The sequence below is a fragment of the Megalops cyprinoides genome, chromosome 1 (genome assembly GCF_013368585.1).
Source record: "Megalops cyprinoides isolate fMegCyp1 chromosome 1, fMegCyp1.pri, whole genome shotgun sequence".
NCBI lineage: Eukaryota > Metazoa > Chordata > Actinopteri > Elopiformes > Megalopidae > Megalops > Megalops cyprinoides.
Window position 1 is genome coordinate 6,174,849 of NC_050583.1, and position 22,696 is coordinate 6,197,544.

General features: G+C 45.2%; 1 protein-coding gene and 1 non-coding gene across 2 annotated transcripts in view; one reads left to right on the top strand and one right to left on the bottom strand.

Annotated features, from left to right (window-relative positions):
* Window positions 1-22,696, top strand: part of LOC118772722 (cAMP-specific 3',5'-cyclic phosphodiesterase 4C-like) — a 76,412-nt gene that overhangs the window by 32,738 nt on the left and 20,978 nt on the right. Inside the window, exon 4 of the mRNA XM_036521289.1 lies at window positions 22,416-22,595. Coding sequence (XP_036377182.1) covers window positions 22,416-22,595 — 180 coding nt within the window. The remainder of the gene's footprint in view (window positions 1-22,415; window positions 22,596-22,696) is intronic.
* trnaq-uug lies at window positions 20,332-20,404 on the bottom strand. Its single transcript has one exon. It is a non-coding gene; the product is annotated as a tRNA-Gln (tRNA).

The window sequence follows — 22,696 nt, forward strand, 5'->3', positions numbered from 1 at the left end:
TTTAAAATAATTCACAACGATACGAACACTTCTCACACTCAAGGAGAACGTACTTCGCAGCAAAGCACATATGCATACAAATAAATATTCCCTTTACCAAGGGCAGGTAGAGAGCTACTTCTGTGAGGGTATTCTCCTCTCTGCAGCTCCACCTGGACGGTTTGCTGGCCTTGGCGATGTATTGATGTGTCACACTTGAAACAGAGGAGTACAGATGCCCTGGGAAAGTGCATGCTTACAAAAATGAGTATGAAGTACAGCATAGTGGAAAGGGGAAGGACTTTTAGCCAAAAGGTTGCTGGTTCGATTCCCCACTGGGGCACTGCTGTACCCTTGGGCAAGGTACTTAACAGAATTGCCTCAGTAAATATCCAGCTGTATAAATGGATAACATAAAAAATAAACTGTAACATGTAAGTCGATCTGTAAAGAGCATCTGTAAAATGCCAATAATAATTTTTAAAAAATGAGCGTTTTAGATCTGTTCAGCTCAGTACAGTTTGACCCTTAACTGAATTGAACTGGATCAGGAGGGTATGCCTATAATCAGGAGGTGGGTCAGTTATAGTGTGATGGAGTGTGGAATTAATCAGTGCTATCAGCAGTGGAGTGAGTGGGGATGGAGAGGACATGTGCAGTAGGTTATACTGCATAATACATTTTTTTAAAGTATGATTGAAGGTGGCTGTGACTTAACCGGCATTACAGAGAACAAGCCATGATGAGGCTGAATGACAAGGATCTGGCAGATGGGGGAGACCTTAGGAAGGGCCAGAATATGCCACTGGCCAACAGAACCAGACAGTAACTTTAATACAAATTTCAGGAAAGTTATGCGAGAAAGAGAAAGAAGAAGAAAGGAAAAGAGAGGAAGACAAAATGTTAATAATGGCCGACGTCAACAATCTCTACAGAAACCTCCGGAAATGGGTCAGGATAAAAATAATTGAGTAAAAAAAAGACCTAAGCACAATTTATTGGATGTTATAAATGACTGTTTCTGAGTAAATGTTTTACATCCCCTCACAAGGGGAAAATTGCAATTTATTTCTGGCTTGATTTTTTTTTTTTTTTTTTTTTTGAGCTGAGAGCAGAGAGCTGATTTGTATGAGCTTCTGGGTTCACTGTGATGTGATCACAGCATGGTCACATTTTATGTTTTTTGGCCAGTCAAAGCCACCTCCTCCAGCAGTGAGGGTTTTAGCATCACTGTGGCTGTTCTGAATTAGACGAGGGAGAGGAATCTAGCGGTGTAGACGAGAAGCAGTTTTTAGACCGTGGAAATGTGCAGGAGAGGTGGGGTGTATTAAAAATAGGCAGAAGAGGTTTTTTTTTCCCCCTCTACACTAACGGCAAAGACGCTGCAGGTATACCCAACAATTACTTGTTGTTGCTGGGAGCTTCAAAAGGGAAGACGTCACAAATATGACAGTGGTGAGCACTGATCCTCACGAAGAACTGGGAAAAAAAACTAAAAACTGCAAAAAGGAGGCTGAGGTACTGGAGGAAAAAAAAAAAACCAAGGCAAGTAAGGCGGCAGACCCTGATGGAATATATCCAGAGGGTTGTAAAGTATTGAGGGAGATCATTTATAAACCATTAACAGACATCTTTATTCAATCCATAAAAAAGTGGAAATCCCAGATGAATGGAAAGGCGTTAGAGTATTTATATATAAGATAGGAGATTTCACTGAGCCAGAGACCTGCACCAGATCAGGAGAGATTGCTTGACACAGAGGAGGAGAGGACAGTGTCCTGAGGGCAGAATGATATTACAGTGGTTTGAAGGAGCTGGCTCTAAAAAAAAGGGGGGTGCACATTCGTCCAGTATTCAGCCCCTCAAAATGTCAGATAGTGCACTAATAATTCAGCACACAAATAAACACACATCCATTTGCAGTTGGCAATAGCCTAACAGCCAGACTGCCCTATTCACCCATGGCTTTTTCCCTAGCCCAGGTGTGGTCACTGTCCTTATTACGGATTTTTATTTGCTCCTCAGCCAGTGCCAAGTCCAGTTTTTACAGTTTCATTTAGTGCTGGTAGTTTGAACGCAAGGCTCCCACGTTCCCCCTCAGTTTGGTTTTCTATGCCTCAGTGCCAGTAGGAGTGTGAGATGTGAAAGTTGTTAGGGTAGAGAGACGGGTGAGGTATGCATAGGTAGAGACGTGAGATGTTTGCAGGTAAAGGTAGGCGAGATGAGTGCAGGTAGAGAGGTGAAGGCAGTGATGTGTTCAGAGATTTGAGATGTGTTTAGGGAGAGACAGGTGAGATTATATCAGGTAGAAATAGGTGAAGATGGATAAGATGTGTACAGGGAAAGACAGGTCAAAACCAGGTGAGATGTATACTGGTAGGAACAGGCAGAGAGATATGAGATGTGAACAGGAAATGACCTGTAAGCCATTTACAGGTGCACTGAGCATGAGATGTTTTGAAGCTTGAGACAGGTGAGATGGGATCAGTCAGAGCTGTGAGTTTAGGATGTGACTCTGACTGTCATGTCTTGGTGAAAGTGTAGTTCACTGGCAGGATATAGGAGGTGGGCGAAACAGTCTGTTCAGTCTAAAGACTTCACACCCTGTTCGCGCCGATAAGTAAGTGTGAGAGCGGCCCAGCATGTTACTTTAACACTCTGCAAGTGTTCACTAACCCTCCCGTCTGTTTCTGTAACACACTACAAGTCTGCACTAGCCCTGTCCATTCCTATAGTACACTGGAAGTGTTCACTAGCCCTATCTGTTCCTGTAGTACACTGGAAGTGTGCACTAACCCTGTTTGTTCCTGTAGTACACTGGAAGTGTTCACTAGCCCTCTCTGTTCCTGTAGTACACTGGAAGTGTGCACTAACCCTGTCTGTTCCTGTAGTACACTGGAAGTGTTCACTAGCCCTATCTGTTCCTGTAGTACACTGGAAGTGTGCACTAACCCTGTCTGTTCCTGTAGTACACTGGAAGTGTTCACTAGCCCTATCTGTTCCTGTAGTACACTGGAAGTGTGCACTAACCCTGTCTGTTCCTGTAGTACACTGGAAGTGTTCACTAGCCCTATCTGTTCCTGTAGTACACTGGAAGTGTGCACTAGCCCTATCTGTTCCTGTAGTACACTGGAAGTGTTCACTAGCCCTATCTGTTCCTGTAGTACACTGGAAGTGTGCACTAGCCCTATCTGTTCTTGTAGTATGCTGGAAGTGTTCACTAGCCCTATCTGTTCCTGTAGTACGCTGGAAGTGTTCACTAGCCCTATCTGTTCCTGTAGTACGCTGGAAGTGTTCACTAGCCCTATCTGTTCCTGTAGTACACTGGAAGTGTGCACTAGCCCTATCTGTTCTTGTAGTACACTAGAAGTGTACACTAACCCTGTCTGTTCTTGTACTACACAAGAAGTGTCCGCTAACCCTATCTGTTTCTGTAGTACACTACAAATGATCACTAACCCTGTCTGTGGCTGAGCTGTTACTACCTCAGTCTATTTCTCTAAATTACTGGGATTATCCTCTCACTGAATTTTCATTATTAACACATTTTTATGGCAGAGCACTCAGGGCTCATGTTTCTTGAAGCTGAGGCAGAATGATTAGCTGGAAATCTACTGCTTACACCACAGCGGTAGGAAATGGTTCAGGGAATCGGCCAGGGTTTAGTTTGTGGTTAGACCGTTACAGGGCATGGGACAGGCTGTGGTTTTTTTGTAAAGGAGGGTTCGTGTAATCGACCAGGCTGTGATTGAGATTCTGCTGTGGAAGGGCACGGTTAATGGGTCAGACACTCGGGGAAGGGTGCGCAGAACAGGCCAGCCAGCAGTTTGCCATAGGGGCAAATACGCAAGCTCAGGAAGGGTGCAGTTTGTGGAAGGGAAGGGCCCAGAGACTCAGCCGTCAGAGATCTATGCATTTGCTCCTGCTGTCTCTCTCTGTCTGCTAACAGGTGTTCTGATTGTCAGAATCTGTCAGGACCCAGAAGGAAAACAAATAGCAATTAAAAATAAATTTCCCGAAAGAAAACACACGGCAGTGATCCATTTCATGACAAATGCTCATTAAAAGAGGTCTTTTTCTCATTGCTCCCTGATATTTCCAATTATTTGAGAAAAGGGGGGGGGGGGAGGGGGGAGAGAAAATATCTCCATACAATCACATATTATTTAAATAGCTGCATATTATTCAGTTTACAGTTAAGCCAGTTCAAGTGTCTGCTGGGCCCCCACTGCAACAAAAAGAGCAAGAGAGAGAGAGACTGAGGAAAGACAGCAGACATGGAAAAAGCAGACATTATAAATGGATAATTTCAAGCTTTGATGGGCTCTCCCCTGTGTGCAAGAGACAATTTGTGATGGATCAGCTGTAATTAGTCTAGTTGTCACAATTTTGGAGGTCACAATATCTCCGTACCGTAATTATACAGCACTTCCATACAGTAGAGAAAGTGATGTTGCAGTGTTATAATTCTGTACAACTTTTTCAGCACTGTAATAAAATAATACCCTAATGCTGCGGCACTCTAAAATGAGGCATGTTCCTGATTATACAGGGGTATATTCATAAAGGGTATAAAGGCATCTAAATGGTTAACTGCCATCATGGTATTTGCAGTAAGACTTATAAGAAATACATCCTCAGCATTACCAGTACTAATTGTTTTGTCGCTGATCTTGGTATTCTAGACAATGGAACTGATTGTATAAAGACATAGTAGACTATGTATGACATCACAGTGGCAACAGCGGCAATAGCGGCCTGGCTAACAATGCCTGAGGGAGCAGGAAGCCAAAATAAGAAGAACCGCAGGTGCTCAGTGAAGCGGTGAAGCTTTGCATCCCGCTACAGCGAGGCTGGCAGCCATTATCTGAGAGCATGTTGAGCGCATTGCATTACATTATTGTCATTTAGCAGACGCTCTTATCCAGAGCGACTTACATTGATATCCATTTCTACAGCTGGATAGTCACCGAGGCAATTGTGGTGCAACAGCAGTGTCCCTGAGGGGAATTAAACCAGCAACCTTTTGGTAATGAGCCTTGCTCTTTACCACTATGCCACACTGCTGCCCTAATTACTAGACACTCTTATCCAGAGTGACTTACATAGGTTACAATTTTTAAATATTATCCATTTATGCAGCTGGTTATTTACTGCAATCGCAATTCTGGGTACAGCAGCAGTGCTCCTGCAAGGCTTAGAACCAGCAACCTCTCGGTTACAAGCCCTGCTCCTTACCACTAGGCTGCAATGCCACCCCATGTTGTTCATGTATAATTGTAGTGTTATTTGAAAGCACAAATCCTTTTGAAAGCATACAATAAGTACCACATGCCATCGTTCAGTCGTACCAGATCAGCAATCGTTCTCTAAACGTGACAGCAGTCTCCACCTGCCTAAGTACAGCCAGGCCTTTGTAACGGTAGACGGCAATGGCAGGTGACATCCTGTTGGGCGTTGTTTTCACGACAAAAATACCATGTAGGAATGTAGGTGTTTTGGTTGGTGTTTAAGGGCAAATATCAAAGTGGCTTGAAAATATTACACTTTGCTAAACAACTGTACCTGTTTTTTGATATAATATATTATATTACATTATTGTCATTTAGCAGACGCCTTTATCCATTTTATACAGCTGGATATTTGCTGAGGAAATTCCGGTTCGGGTAACTTAGACAAGGGTACAGCAGCACTGCCCCCAAACTGCAGCATGATAACCTACAATTCATAAACCCCAAACCCAGTTCTCTCTGGGCTGAATGGCTTTTTTCCAGTCCACCTCACTGACAGCTGGTCCGTCTGCACACGCTCAGCCGCAGGGGGAACTTTCTGCTGATGCCAGGGAATATGCCTTGGACTTGGAAGAGACGGTGACTCCTGAAGAAAAACGGCTTTAATACTCCCGGGCCCGTTTCTCCTTTTTTTTTTTTTTTTTTTTTTTTTGCTCCGTTCGGGCTCCCCGTTACAAAATCGGATCAGCCCTCGTGTTAATTAATGCAGGTGATACGCCGGGCACCTCGAGCCAGCAGCCACCAGCATTTAATTAAGCAAAACAATTAATCCGATTATGTGATTAAAGAGCTCAGGTGGAACAAAAAAAAAAACAGTAACAAAGACCCAGAGACGTCTCTGTCACTGGAATCGGGGGGGGGTTGCCTAGCCCTGCCACAGACTGTTACAGCACCTCACCGATCGCTGTTAATTCAGCTGAGATGGTCGGCGCTGATATCCACCACAGTATCCACTGCGATCTGATTAAACGGCAGCCCACACTGTATAGTAGCCCACTTGACAATGGGAGTAGGGCAGCGGTGTAGCATAGTGGTTAAGGTGCAGGGCTTGTAACTGTAAGGTCGCTTGTTCGGTTCCCACGCTGGGGTGCTGCTCCTGTACCCTTGGGCAAGGTACCCACAGTTCCCTTGGTTATTAGCAAGCTGTGTAACTGGATAAAAATGGGTAACCTGTGTAAGTTGCTCTGCATAAGACCATCTGTTAAATGTCAGTAATGTAAATGTTGGTTATGTAACTTGTACCATATGTCTACAAGTTCAGACAATAGCATACACCACCCAGGCTCCTTCATTTTAAGCTTTTTCTTAAAAAAAAAAATTGCACATAGCCCATGCTTAGCACCCTGTACTGAAGCACTTGGCACACACATCAGTGGGGAGAATAATCAGGGTGTGACTCAGCAGTGCGAAATGGTGTTTCCCTCTCTGCGCATCCCAGTCCAACACATAATCTTTTATGAGCATTTGAGCTGTCAGTCAATAAAAATAAAAGCAATTAGTTGACTTTATTTTTGGTCCTAATTAGTTGAATTAATTAGTAGATGAAGCAGATCTGTTTGTTTTTTAGTGCCCTTTTTGGTACAATGTATTTTTGAGGGGTACTTTTGTAAGTAGGGCGGCAGCGTAGCATAGTGGTTAAGGAGTAGGACTCCTAACCAAAAGGCTGCTAGTCTGATTCCCTACAGGGGTATTGCTGCTGCATCCTTGTGCAAGGTACTTACCCCATAACCTCAGTAAATATCCAGCTGTATAAATGGATCACGTTGTAAAAACCTGTAATTGATGTAAGTTGCCCTGGATAAGAGCGTCTGCTAAATGCCAATAATGTAATGTAATGTAACTTTGTGGTGAGCTTGAGTTAAGTTCTTTATTGATGTGCTAATGATTTGTTCTGTTTTCTGTTTCTAGTTTAGCTGTGGTATTCATTTCTGCATTCATTACGTTTACATTAGCTATTATCCAGCCAGTTTTCATCATTAATTTGAAAGAGTTGACAATACTATCAGCTCATACCCGATGCCATATGCTTTCTTTGGCATCACTGTAGTTCAGAAGGGTACAGAGACAGATGTCCTTCTCAGCTGCAGTAGATAGCTAGCTAAATCAGCTGGTGTCAGCGCTATTTGTTGTTTTATGTCAGTACTGTGTAGCTAGCTCTGTGCCTTGTCATGTTTATCTGATGACATTCTCAGATAAACAGTCTGGCTCTCTCTCTATGAATGGTGCACTGTCACTTTCTCTACATAGCGTGCGCGAGCTAGCCACCAGCAATCCCAAATGTAAGAGAATGAAGATCTATGTTTTAAGTCCATTAAAACTTTTATTTCCTGTTGTTTACAGACCAAATCCTGCACTAGGAGGTAGGTATGTATCTTAATTAATTTCTGATCAGAGCCTCAGACATGTCTACATCAAAATGAGCTGTCAACTGAATTTTTAGTTAAGATTAAGATGATTAATCGCTACAGCCACACACACACACACACACACACACAGAAGCACACACACATTTTCTTTTTCATTTTCCAACTCCATTCACTCATCCTTCCTTGACGTTGACAAAATGGGTGATGACATTTTTCAAGGCAACGCTTGCAGCCCCGGCCCCTTCAATGAACATAAATACCAAACATGACAGTGTGTCCTCTTCCATCAATGACCGCACAGGATTGACGAAATCAGCTCCTTCTGAGATTGGTGGAGGTGCGCGATCCCAGAGGTGGGCTGCTTCAGACTGCGGTTTGAGCACGGCTTCTTAATTTTCCATCCATTTAAGCAGCTCGGGGAAGGTGCCTTCATTAACACCGGGAGCCTACGGTCCAGTCTGTTCTCCGCTTCCTCTGAAAGCCAGTCCCTGCTTTGCTGAAATTAGACTAGCATTGATCCGCCTTCCAAGATCTGCTGATTCCTTTAAACACGCTCCATCTTGGCTCTGGGAAACTGTGTAATCACAGTGTTGTCTTGCATAATACGGATCTTTGTCATTTGGACTGCTTCCTGGGCTTTTCACTGAGTAGTTTTTATGTTTTTTTTTTTGTTCTCTCTGTTCCTTTATGAAATCTAGACAAAAAAATGGGTTAGGATTGGGCCAATGCTTTGGAGTCACCTTTTTTTTTTGTCGGAAAAAAGCAATATAGGCATCGTGACTTTGGGGAGTAAGCAAGCCAGACACTATCAACAGTGCAGGAATTACTCAGCGCATGTTTGTATCACGACACATTAGGGTCTAGGGTCACAGGTATGTGGAAAAGCTAAAAAACATCATCTTTCAGGGTAAACTGGCAAGGGCTGAATTAGACTGAAGATCATACTGTTTAGGGAGTTAAGGCCTGTTCCTTAAAAAAAGCAATCTGTTAAAGTCGTGGTGTGTCCAAACATGATAATGACGGTGATATTTGTGATGAGATGCAGCTTCCAATGGATACACATCTGTTCTTTTGTGCTGGAAGTTGTGCTGGTTAAGAGCATCTGCTAAATGAATGTAATCTAATTTAATCTAATCTAATGGGTCTCCAAGCACTTTTCAATGGGGGGGGGGGGGGGGGGTGACTCGCCTAAACCAGCAGCAATCTGTAGCCCCCACCTGGGTGAGGTACAGCAGCCATGCACAGCTCCAGAAGGGTTCACTATCCGAGGTGAAGAGGGAGGGAATTATTTAGCCAATTAAACTGGGGAGATTATTAGATGATGGCCAGGCTGGTGGGGAATTTGAGACAAAAGCCCCTGCTCTTTCCGATAAGTGCCACAGAGATTTTTCGTGACCGAGGAGAGTCTAGACTGCGGTTTTAATGTCTCTCATCGTAAGATTGAAATTGAATCCGAGGCCTCTCTCATCCCGCCGATCAGGTCTGGCCTGGGATTCCATCTGCCGATCCGCGTCTGCATCGCTCACAGATCCATGAGAGGGGCTGTAGCTGGTAGCTTGTCCGTAGAGAAATGCAGTTACTCCACTCAGCCTGGGGTCTTGGGGTGCTGGGGTTCTTTAGAAAAAGGACAGCCAAGGGATGATGACACCAAAGCAGCTTGGGATGTTGCCAAAGCAAGTGTTTTTTGTGGTCATTCTCTTCATATTTTTCAACGCTATTTTACCTTTGTTGGCCAGCCAATCAGATAACAAGAGTTGATAGGTTTGCACAATGTGATGCGCATCTGACATAAAATATACCAATTACCCTGCTAATAAAACTGCAAGAAGGAAATCAGATATATGCTAAGCGTGTAGCTCTGTAGTTAGGCACCAAGCAAAGGATAAGAAGCCTATGCAGTTTTGCAGTTTTGCAGTGCTGTGAAATATGTATCATAGATCATAGAATTGTCTAGTCATACAAAATGTAGTAGGAACACTTCCAGATAGCTTATACATACGTAATATAGAAACAGTACCCCCAACAGTCTGTTCCAGCCACTAGGGGGTGGCATAGCACCCACAGAGTTTATGCTAGTTCTGCTGATACTGACCCTTGCTGTTACACATGCTGACCGCTGTTCTCTTCCTCTCTCACACTGACCACCACATGACAGAAAAATCCAGAGAGAAAATTTTCCTTTCTAAATCCACCGCTCTGAGTGTAAAGGTATGTGATGCACTTCATGAGGTCAGTATAACCAGGTCAGGCTGTTCTGAGCATGACTCAAGCAGCACTTTCTTTAATTTCTCTCTCTCTCTCTCTCTCTCAATCTCTCTCACTCTCTCTCTCTCTCTCTTTTCTTTCATTCCAAAAGCACCTTCACCCGATTTTTACTGACTGCATATGTCATCTTTAATGAATGAATGATTAAATTATTGGCCATTATGCTCTCGCCTGTGGCGGTTTCTGAGAAAGCAAGGAGCCTGGTTCCCGGAGCCAGGAATCGAGGTCTGGCCTCCTGTTCTGTGCCGTAGTGACATTACCTCATCGCTAAAAATCCCATCCTGTTACTGTGGCTGCAGTGTGCCGCTGCTAACCGTGATCCTTGAGGCACCGCACTGCCTGGCAGACGTGACAGACCTGACCTCTATGGCACATTTTTTATGTCAGTCTTTTCAGTTTTCACTGACCCTAGGCTGTCCCTCCCCCTCCTCACTTCCTTTTCATTTCATCGGGCTGAGACAGGTTGGCGATGGTGCAGCAGCTGAAGTCTTTATTTTCCTGGAACAAAAGCAGTGGTGTCTCTGAATCTATGTTAGGATCTGCCAGACCTCCTAAATGGATGTGTATTCAAGCCCAATCATGGAGCATGCATGCAGCATGAGCTGTACCTGCTACATGCTTGTGAGTAGTGCTGACACTGTCCCTGGTGCTGCAGCTTTCCTGTGAGTGTGGCCAGTGCTGTCCCTGGTGCTGCAGCTTTCCTGTGAGTGTGGCCAGTGCTGTCCCTGGTGCTGCAGCTTTCCTGTGAGTGTGGCCAGTGCTGTCCATGGTGCTGCAGCTTTCCTGTGAGTGTGGCCAGTGCTGTCCCTAGTGCTGCAGGACTCCTGTGAGTGTGGCCAGTGCTGTCCCTGGTGCTGCAGGACTCCTGTGAGTGTGGCCAGTGCTGTCCCTGGTGCTGCAGGACTCCTGTGAGTGTGGCCAGTGCTGTCCATGGTGTTGCAGCTTTCCTGTGAGTGTGGCCAGTGCTGTCCCTAGTGCTGCAGGACTCCTGTGAGTGTGGCCAGTGCTGTCCCTGGTGCTGCAGGACTCCTGTGAGTGTGGCCAGTGCTGTCCATGGTGCTGCAACTTTCCTGTGAGTGTGGCCAGTGCTGTCCATGGTGCTGCAACTTTCCTGTGAGTGTGGCCAGTGCTGTCCCTGGTGCTGCAGCTTTCCTGTGAGTGTGGCCAGTGCTGTCCCTGGTGCTGCAGTACTCCTGTGAGTGTGGCCAGTGCTGTCCCTGGTGCTGCAGGACTCCTGTGAGTGTGGCCAGTGCTGTCCCTGGTGCTGCAGCTTTCCTGTGAGTGTGGCCAGTGCTGTCCCTGGTGCTGCAGGACTCCTGTGAGTGTGGCCAGTGCTGTCCCTGGTGCTGCAGGACTCCTGTGAGTGTGGCCAGTGCTGTCCCTGGTGCTGCAGCTTTCCTGTGAGTGTGGCCAGTGCTGTCCCTGGTGCTGCAGGACTCCTGTGAGTGTGGCCAGTGCTGTCCCTGGTGCTGCAGCACTCATTTCATTACATTTCATTGCATTACATTCATTTCTTATCCAGAGCAACTGCCAGCACAAAAGAACAGAAGTGTATCAATTCAGGGTGAATGAGCAACAGCGTCAGACCAGGCTAACAACACTCCCAAACCAGAGAGAGTGAGCATTACATTATGTAAGCCCTACCACAAGTTAACCTATGCAACCTGACTAGACAAGGGAAGCCAGGTACACTACCATACCTCAAAGACACTAGATCACAGAATCCAACACACATTCCAATTCTACACATAAAATAAAATGCAGTGTAATAAACAATAAGCCACTAACAGCTTCTAAGTAATACAAGTAGAAAGTGTTATCGGGTGGAGATTGAGGTGGAACCGAGATGCAGTCTGAAGAGGTGGGTCTTCAGTCTACATCATAAGATGGCCAGTGATTCCGCTGTCCTGACCCCGCTGTGGGAAGTTCATTCCACCACTGGGGGACCAGCACAGACAGGGATTGCAAAAACATGGTCCTGCAACACTGTTGTGAGCAGGGCTGAGGCTGTCCACGATCTTGCATTGCTCCTGTGAGCAGAGCAACCGCTTTCCGTGGTCCTGCACCACTGCAGCTAGGAGGGTCTGTACACAAAAACAGTCCTTTGCTTCTGTGCAAACCTTCCTGGCATCACAACATCAGTACATGTTTTCACCCTCCCCTCCCCCACTCAGAAGCTGCCCACTGATGGAAGAGGCTAAATTGAATGTTCACGCTCGTGATAATTACCACTTGTGATGTGGCGCTCTTTAAAAGCCTCACGCTTTAGTCTCTGTCTCTCTATCCGAGGAAGCCTGTTAATAAGGCAGCCCAGACATCATATTTATGATCCTCTGCACCTGCCTTTAGCAGCCCGTCTTTATTCCTGATTTTGAACAGTGTCTGGAACCCAAAGGAGATTAATTAGTTGCTCCATTCATCCTGTTAGTTCTTTAAGTTCTGTGTTTCGGAGTTGCTTCCACTTCTCCGAAACCAAACCTCACCAAATCTCAGATTTCATACAAGATGTTGACTGACTGAATGTAGGCTCATAAAAAATACATATGTCCTCAACAATTTTCAAAATTGCATTACTGATGACACTGTAAGTTTTAGCCCTGTGTGAAGTAATATGACAAAATCTCAGATTCACAGACTTTGAAGAATTCAGCTGTCCTCTGGTAAAGGGAATCCCCTGTAAACTGTGTTTTTTTCTTAGTTGTTTATGGCATTTTGTATGAGGATTTTCAGAAAGCCTTTGGAAAGCATCTTAGATATGCAACTCATTCTTAAACTGAAATCTGTGGGGATTAAAGGGGTTATTAAATGGGGTTATTTCCTGTCTGATGCTAAATTGCCTTCACTGCCAGCAGAGAATACACAAAGTGATTATATTATAAGATGCTGTAAGAGGGATTGTATCTGAGCAGGAAGTCATAAGACATAGCATTCCCCACGGACACACGGACATCTGATTTTAAAAAACAAATTTACATGTAAATGACCTAGAAAACGACATTTGTAACACAGCAGATCAATGTGCTGATGACACCAAAGCAGAGGGAGAAGCAAGCGCTGCAGAAATTATTAAATCAATGAAGGATGATTGGAATAAGAGACGGACAAGCACTTACTGTATCAAATAAAATGAACTACTGCCAAATGAACAGTGCCACATGCAGACAATTAAAACGTAGGAAAGAATGTTTTACAGGTGACACACAGTTCAGGTATGCATGTTGAGAGAATACATACTGTAGGTGCTGTAATATTTATTTATCAGTGTCAAGGCTTCGGGAGCTTCGGGTTCCAAGCGTCTTTAATGGAATCGTCAGGCAGAATCGCTAATCAGAAAACAGGCAGGGTCGAAAACCGGAAGGCAGTCCGTGGACAGAACGAGGATCGGGAAACCGGGGCAGGCAAGGCAAGGGAACCGGACAGGCAGGCAATCAGGCGAACGAGGCAAGGAGGCAGGCAAAAACGAGGTCAGGGTACGAGCAGGGTCGAAAAAACGAGAAACAGGCAGACAGAAGCAAAACGCAAACGGCGGGGACGAAACAGGCGAAAAACACTGTGACGAACTAGCAACAGGACAGGGAAAAGCAGGGAAGATATAGGGCAGGGCTGATGAGGGAATGGGAAGCAGTTGTGCAGGCAATCAGGCGGGCGGAGACCGGGCGGGGAGCGGGGCAGGACTAAAACACAAGGAAAACAAAAACACATGGGCAAGGAAAAACAAAAACACAACAGCTAAGGAGGCGGAGCACTGACAATCAGGCTCCTAACATAGGAGGCTACATCCTATAGAGCAAAAAGCACAGAGAGGGGCAACAAGAATAGGGGCAGCAGTATGGCATAGTGGTAAGGAGCAGGGCTCGTAACTGAACGGTTGCGGGTTCTGTGCAGGCACAAGGTGCTTAACCCGGGATTGCCTCGGTAAATATCCAGCTGTATAAGTGGGTAACATGTAAAACTGTGACCTTTGTAAGTCGCTCTGGGTGAGAGCATCTGCAAAATAATGTAATGCAATGTAAGCTGTGTGGGATGGGTGTCCATACAGCCAGGTGCTTCAGTAGCATTCAGGAGGCCCACCATGGCATAAAACCTTTCCCCTCACAGATCACTTGCAATGACAACAACATACGGTAATGTAATGAGTAGCATCACGGATGATTTATGGTATGGTTTTAAGGTATCCCATGAAGAAAGACTCAGAGCTGAAAGGGTCTGGCCTCAGTGAAATGAAGGAGGGATATTTGACAAAATGATTCAATTTTTTGTGATTAATACATTTATCCTTGAGAGCTGGTTTTACGTAACTTTTAGTCAACAGAAGCAAAGGACATGAGTGGAATTCCGGGAATGTTTTGTTCAAGCTACACATACACTGACACAAAAGGCAGCGCTACACACAGAATTTCCATAGAGTCACACAGACAGTAATAAAAGCATGCCACGACTTGTGAGAATTTGTCATGGTGTCAGATAGACTGGGAACCTTGGGAAAACCCGGGAAACTCACCCCCTCAACCCCCCCAGCCTTTCCCGCTGTCACCACCTCCGCTAAAACACGATCACACCTGGGGTTCGCTCCGACAACACTGCCTTCAGATGGGCTCTGCATTTGGTGTGACACAATAAAAAGCACATTCATGCGGTCGCACATTCATTTCTTGAGCGGTGATGCACGGCCAAACGCGCAAGATCGCGGCTGACGGAGACTCTGCCACGCAGGAGCCGCCGAGCTCTCCTCCAGCGCGGGCCCTCTGATAAGGAGAGTAAATATAGCCCTGGCTGGTCGGGGGCCAGACAGCAGCTGAAGGAGGTGCTAAATGGCTGGGTGAGATGCAGGGACTCGGGGGAAATAAGGGACCGTGGGCAGAGCCGAGGAGGCAGGGGACGGAAATGACTGCCGCTCTCTATTCAGGCTTCGGGGGGGGGGGGGCGTTAATCACTAACTTCACAGAGCTGGATTTTACACAGTTCATTAAATCTCTCTCCCTCTCTCTTTTCTCTCTCCTTCCTCTCTCTCTTCCCAACACAAACATTTTCTTTCTTTCTTTCATCCTCCATCAGCACGTTTGTTTTTTTTTTTTTTTGCTCCCTCTTCTGAAGACTCAGGAAATTCCATCACTAATTTAAGGGGAGCTTGGCTGGCTTCTTCTAGAGGCTGGAGCCGTCGCTGTCCCTGTCGCCCGGGTCTTTAAATACTCTTTGTTGTGACTGTCCGCTCCCGCGCGAGGCGAGAAAAGGCTGAGGGTAACGAGGCTATTTCAAGTTGAGTTCTGTCAGCGAAACAAGAGGGTACAGGTGGGAAACGAGCCGGAAACCCTCGTCTTGCGCGCTCCGTGCTGACACCGGGAGGCACCTCCTCCACACAGGGAGTTATTAGTGCGTGGGATAGCTTACCAGGGCTTGTAATGGAAGCAGATGCCCTGGGAGGTCCGGCGAAGACCACCAGAACGTCCTGTTCTCATCACGACTTTCTTATATTCTTCTGCACTTCCGAGGAGTCGTACTTGCGACCTGCCTGGCTGTGGTTTTGCTCATAAGGACCACTGTAAAATATGTTTTTTGGGGTTCACTATCTTGTGTCAAGGTTATAGTCCCTAAGTCATCTCTGTGTCATGAATACTATATATGTGCACTTAATACTGCTTTGTAGCTCTGAATTCCTCCATACTACTGCCATACTCCTCAGTGCTGCACAATCAATGGGATTTATAGTACTACCTTACTCTATACTTGCACACATGCACACAAACACACTCACATGGGTAACTGTAACCGTTTCCCTGATTGGCCAAAACTCTATAACCCCACCCCTATGGGGAGGGACTATGTAACCCCTCCCTCCGAGGGGGCGGGCCTGTGTGTCCCTCTCTCTTTGGGGGTGAGACTTCACTCTTGCTCCCTTTCTCTCTTCTCCCATCCTCTGTTGAAGGCATGAATAAAATATGACACCGATGTGTGCTGTGCAGGCAGTGTTCTCCAGACTCTGTGTTGACCTTTCCTTTTTCCATCTTGCCATCCCATCGCTCTCTCTCCTGCTCTCTCTCACACACACATGTGCTCAGGAAGGCGGTTAGCTAATTCGTTGCCTTCTTTGTCTGAATTCGACCAGGTGGATCCAAACAGCTGTGACTTTCTGAGAAGGGTAAGCTCAGCCATGCTACACTGCAGGGTTCCATATTCAGTCCTCCCACATGCATTAGGATGATGCTCCTGGTGAATTTTGCTATGTCCACGAGACCCCACGATTGGTGCTTCTCGTGATTTGCAGTCAAGAATATACCTGCCGGGCAGTGCTTCTTTTTTATGGCTTTACTCTCTGTCCCCGAGCCATAGAGCACCACACCAACCCACGCTCTTCTCAATTTACTTTGCATATTACACACATTAATAGCCTTATTACATAAATATACATGTTAGTCACATATTACATTCTTACATTGTTTATACCGATCATGTGGTCCCTGATGTAGTACAGCACCTGCGGATTTCTCCATTTGTAGAGATCGCTAGGAGGTTTCTCCTGAGAACTGAACAAGTCCCCAAGGATTTTTCTATTTGTGGGGATCACTACAATGTTTTTTTTCTGTGAATGACGAGGATGTCCCTGTACTCACTTTCATGAGGGACTGCCATGAGACCTTCTAAGCATTTTTGATAGACTGACAGATAAGGAGCAGACAGACAGACAGGCTGTCAGACACACAGACAGATATATAGATAGACACATAGAGAGAGAGACATTTTGAACGTAGCCTCTGTCCTCTCCTTCAATCTCCTTCTCTCTCTTCCCCTCCCCTTCCCTCTCATACTCTGTCTCTCTCTCCGTTTTCCTCTCCGTGGGTGTAAGAGGAAGCGAATGAATCACAGAGGGGGAGAGAGATACAGAAAAAGAGGCAGAAAGAGAGAGCGAGAGAGAGAGAGAGAGAGAGAGAGAGAGTCAGGCAGGGGCAGTGAGAGGTGGGGAGAGAGAATTTTATCTGTTTTAACCTTTATTCAACCAGGCAGGTTGACTTGAGGACAGACACTTTTTCATTTAGCATTACAAAGACTCCGCAGTAGACAGAGGCATGACAGACAAACATCAACATTTACAGACGTCATAGAAAAAAGGAGATTTAGCTTGGAGTGTAAACCTGCAGAAACAGGTTCAGGGGATTTGAATATTCATACTCAGCTGTGTCCTGAGAAAAGGGGGATGCTGTGGGAAGAAGCATTAAGTTTCTGGGAACTGCTAAAAGGATAAGAAGGGGAACAGGGACTGGAAACTGGTGTTTCTACCATAATATAAATGATAGCTGGCCGTATATTATCTTCCATTGTGTCTAGAGCAACCATACTCATTACTGAACTCGAATGTGTTAGTAGGACTGTATTTATGGTACAGAAGGACAAGAAGTACGTCAAAGCAGAAAAGAAAAAAAAAACTGCAAACTTGAGTGAACAGGCATCTACGGAACATCCTGGATGACAGACTCCCTGACCAAATTACTGGCAAAAATCTATGGGCAGCAAGAAAAAAAAAAAACACAACTGCACTGATTCAGAAGTGAGGAGGAAAAAATGATGCGGGTTGGATTTTCACTTCAGGGGCTGGGGGGGGCAAGGCCAAGGAATAACAGGCAAAGGAACTAAGAGACAGAAAAGGCTAACACAGACTCAGAGAGAGGATCTATACAAGATGTATCACCTCTGTGATTAACAATAATAAATACACACGCCAAAAAATGGATATATATAGATACACACACAGACACACACATACACACACATGTGTCCATACATGTATGTTTGTGAGAATGTGAATGTTTGTATCAGCATGTGTTAATGTAAGGATGTGTGAAGATGTATTTGTACATGTGTGGCTGTGTGTGTGTGTGTGTGTGTGTGTGTGCGCGCGCGCGTTCTGGATTTGCACACGTGTATGAGGATGCATAAAAAGTTCACATCCTCACACAGGAACCCCTTCGCTGCGTTCAGCGTAAAGTCCTCTGAAGCTCGTTACATTCACTCCAATAACGCTCCGCGGTCGGTGTCTCCCTGTCCCCCTTAACTGCGGGTCTCCTCATCGCCGTCAGGCCCCTCGGAGCCGATCCAGCCTAACGCAGCCGTGCGCCTCTCTGTCAATTTAAAAAAAGCCCGTAATGAAGGAGCTGTCTGCGGAGCGCTTTGCCCACACCTCGTACAAGGCAAAATGACTCATCTACTCGGATGCTTTGGGTGGGTTTACCTCATATCAGCTAGACATCTGTGACAGACAAGTGTTATTTATTACGCTTTAATAAAGCCATGTTTCTCGTGGTGAAACTATAGTACCGTTGCTAATAATCATTTTCCCTCAATGTTCCTGCGGAGGAAATAATAACAGAGAACCGTGGGCTTTTTTTTCCATGAGCAGAGGCGCCGCGCGCTCTGGTTTTGATCGCATCCCAGAATTTCCGGTTAAAAGACCGCTGATTGTCGCCAGGTTTCCGGGCCGACTGGTTCGGAATACAAATAGCGGCGTCCAAATCAAAACGGTAGAAGAACTATCTCATCTGAAAAAAAAAATGAAATAAAAAAACGCAACTGCATATAGATTTCCTCCGAGAAACACCTCTTACGCCTGACAAAATATGCTGTCTTCTCTCGGAGACGATAGGTTGCGCGTATGGAGCTGGAAGATCATCAAAGGGAGAGAGGGGGTGGTGGTGGGGAGGGGGGGATTTTTATTCGCAGAGGACACCGGTGGTAGATGTATTTTAATAACTGAAAAAAGCTGAAGAAGGAAAGGTGATTCCTGAATCCAACTTACGCGTTGACAGCCCGGTTTTTGCACGAAACTTAGAAAAATAACCATGGATGGCCACGCAACCGTGATTTTCCATGGGGATTGCTGCATACAGATTTACACCGACACAAAATAAGACAGGAAAGAACGATGCGCAGGAAAGTGAGGCTGCGAGCGACGAGCAGTGGAATTTATTAAGTACACACAAATTAGCTGATGCACGGAGTGCAGCGCGACCCACAGAAGGTGGTTATACCTTTCGAAACGTCATAAAACCGTCCCTCGAACTTATTATTTTTTCATAACCCGAATCATAACGCAGAGTGTGTGGAAATCGTGTATCCATCACTTTGTCGCTTCGGTGCACAGCCCACTCCAAGCCTCTCTTCCGTCACTGGTCGCAGACAATAAAAAGGATGATGGAAAATAAACCGTTCTCCGTTAAAAGACAATGAGTTTCAGCCAAAAAAAAAGAGAGAGAGACAAAAATAGGCACATTTCACAGGTCTCCCTACCCCGTGAGAAATACTGTTTGAGCTAACTTCACACGGTGACTCAGAATGGTCTCAGCGATGTAGCCTGCAGCTCAAATCCATCTGAGTGCTAGGAGGGAAAGCAGAACAAGCATGGAGCAGAGCACGCTTTAGACACGTTGAAGAAGGGTAGACAGACGGCAGACTACTTGCATCAAGGTTGTAATAGATTAGAATTAGGAACAGCGTAATCAGCGCCGAGACACGGTGTGGGAATAGAACATTACACTACATTAAATTACATTACATTGCATTCATTTAGCGGGCGCTCTTATTCAGAGCGACTTCCGGCAGCACATGAGAAATAAGTTGTCGTTCAATTCAGTTTCTTCGATGGACCGAGTGGCTTCAGAAACCACACATAAGCGCAAAACACAACTGTTACACCCGAGAAAAATTATTTTTTACATTTTCATTTAATCAACAGACCATATGAACATGTATCAGCCTGTCGTGCAGTGATGGTATCGGTAGTGCCTGTGCTATAATGCAACAATGAAACTTCCCCAGATATAAATCCTCTGTTCCTCGGGGCACAGATAGAGCTCAATACAAAGTCATACCACATATTCAAAGCAATCCACTGCATCTTGAAACATTTAAATGATCTGTCGTAACACCCCCGGGCACTCTGTTAGAGAACCGTTAATATCGCAAGAACATGAAAAAGTCAAAGTTCCTGCGTTGTGCGCAAATTACCACCCAATAACAGTGACAAAGTACCATAATAAGCTCCTCCTTGCCAAAATTCTCGCGCACTGTTTGACGAAGATATTGCATACACTGATTCATCCAAATGACATTGGATTCATACAAAAAATGCTCTCCCCAGAAAGCCTCTCCGGCTTTTCAGCTTTTCCAGTCTTATCTATCTAGGCAAACAGAGGGACATGAGTCACGTCAGCGTTGAGCCCCGCGGAATTAATAGAGGAAGAACAGCGCCACCCGTTAAAACATGCTAAAAAGCACGTGACTTTGTCCAGTGTTGTCGAAATGGATACATATGTACTGTAAAATAAAGAGCGGCCAGAAAATCAAAGGCATAACCACAGACGAAATAAAATCAGGTAGGTTGGCTGTGTCATTTACCACTTTGATTGTCATACAAGCTTCATAAAGGATAAAGGAAAGGTTGCAGGCTCTACCGAAATTTGAACTCAGGGTCGCTGGATTCAAAGTCTAGAGTGCTAACCATTACACCATAGAGCCCCGGTTTTTATGCTGTCTGGTGTTATAAAAACAAACAAATTATTACATTATTGGCATTTAGCAAACACCTACAGAGGAACCTACATCAGTTACAGGTGTTTACAATGTTATCCATTCATGCAACTTGATATTTACTGAAGCAGTTGTGAGTTAAGTGCCTTGGCTAAGGGTCCAGTAGCAGTATCCCCGTGGAGAATTTAACCAGCATCCTTTTGGTTATGAGTCCTGCTCCTTAATCATTATGCTGCTCTAGCATTTAGATTCACATAGCCGTAGGTGAAAAGTACCACAACTACACTAAAGCAATGTTATAAAATGCATGTGATCATGTCTCCCTCTTACTCACAGACGAACAAGGTTCTGTGCATACAGAAGGTCTAAAACAATCTAAAAGTTCAAGACATCTTTCTACCCACAAGCACTAATCTGAAGCAAGAACTTTTAACACCTCAACAGGAAGGAGGGAAGATGACTTGCACAGCAGATGGTCTCTTTGACAGCAACAAGGCCCAGTTTGTGAATGACTTAAACATACCCCCCCCTCCCTCCCCATCCCCGCCTGCCCCAATGAACTTCACTGGCCTGCCATCTGTAAGAGTACAAGAAAGCCCTTCACATCCACCCACCTCAGACGACTACAGTTCAAGAACTGAATATGATTCTGCTACAGCCCAGAATCAGTACTGATGGCCATGCATAATGAAAGCACACGTGCAATAATATGGAAGAGATCATGAGCACTCTCATTTCTAGGGATATAGTACACTACAGTACTGTCATTTAGCAGACGCTCTTAACCGGAGCGACTTACCTAGGTTACAGTTTTAAATCATAGCCGTTTGTAAAGCTGGATATTTTACTTAGGCAATTCTGCCCAAGGGTACAGCAGCAGTGCCCCAGAGGGAAATCGAACCAGCAACCTTTTGGTTACAAGCCCTGCTCCCTAACACTATGCCGCACTGCTGCCTTGGATGACTAGTATAACTTGGAAATGAAGTCATCTTAAAACACTGAACTGGTACAACAGAACCAGGCCATTATATTGAATGAAGATGCAACTATACAAATGGTGTATGTGTGCGTTTGTGTGTGTGTGTGTGTTTATGTGTCTAATAAGACACAGAATTATACACACACAGCAGAGAGGTCAAGTTCTATCAATCTGAAGGAAGCTGGGGACAGAAGAAAAAAGCCTTTATTTCCTTCAATGTCCTTTTACTCATGCCTGTAATTTAGAACATTTCACCAGATTCATGCATTCTGTATGATCCATCTGTGCATGCTTATATTTACATTTCTCTACACAGCTTCTCCTGGGTTTCTCCACACAACAGAAGTCTGACCGGTACACCAGGAACACTCTGATCCTTCCTAAAAATGCTCTCCTGCTCTGTAGCACAATGGGGGGTTGCATGGGGGGTGGTTAGGGTTACACTGGTCCCAAACCAGAAACCCAGAAACAGTACATTTATGATTGCAGCTGTCACGTCATTGTGATCTTGAATGAGAATTGCATTGCATACATTTGGAAATTTGGGAAGAAGGGAGACTCTGGGGGTGCGGGGGGGGGGGGGGGGGGGCATCAGGGTTCACGATCACGATGGGTACACAGTGGTAGAATCTTCTGTGGCTGTAACCTATACATGAATTATACAATAAAAAAAAATTCACAGGGCTACATAAAAATGAAAATTTTCTCATTTATTAATTATTCTGTTCTATTATAATCTGTTAACCTATGCATATGGCTTTTCCTTGTGTCAGAACATCTATGTCTATGCCTATGCCTAACATCTATCTACTTTTTAAATACAGCTGGTATTTTTGTATGCATCCATATTGTAGTTGTAATGGTATTCTATGTTATTTACAGATGTTGTTCCATTGATTTTTCCAGGGTTTATTTTAGAATCCATTACATTAACTGTCCTTACACTCTCGCTCTCTCTCTCTCTCCCTCTCTCTCCCTCCCCTTTTCTCCCGTCTCCCTCTCTCTCTCTGCCTCTCGCAGTTATGATGTGGAGAATGGCTCATCTCCCGGTCCTCTGGATCTGCAGGGGAGTCCTGGTTTGGTGCTGCACCCCTCCTTCCCCCAGAGTCAGCGGCGCGAGTCTTTCCTCTACCGCTCTGACTCCGACTATGACATGTCCCCCAAGACCATGTCTCGCAACTCCTCCATTACCAGTGAGGCGTGAGTACACCTACACCCTCACGCTGCTACACCATGACCACATTATACACCCTCACACACCAACACCTTGCTACACCATAACTGCACCACACACCCTCACA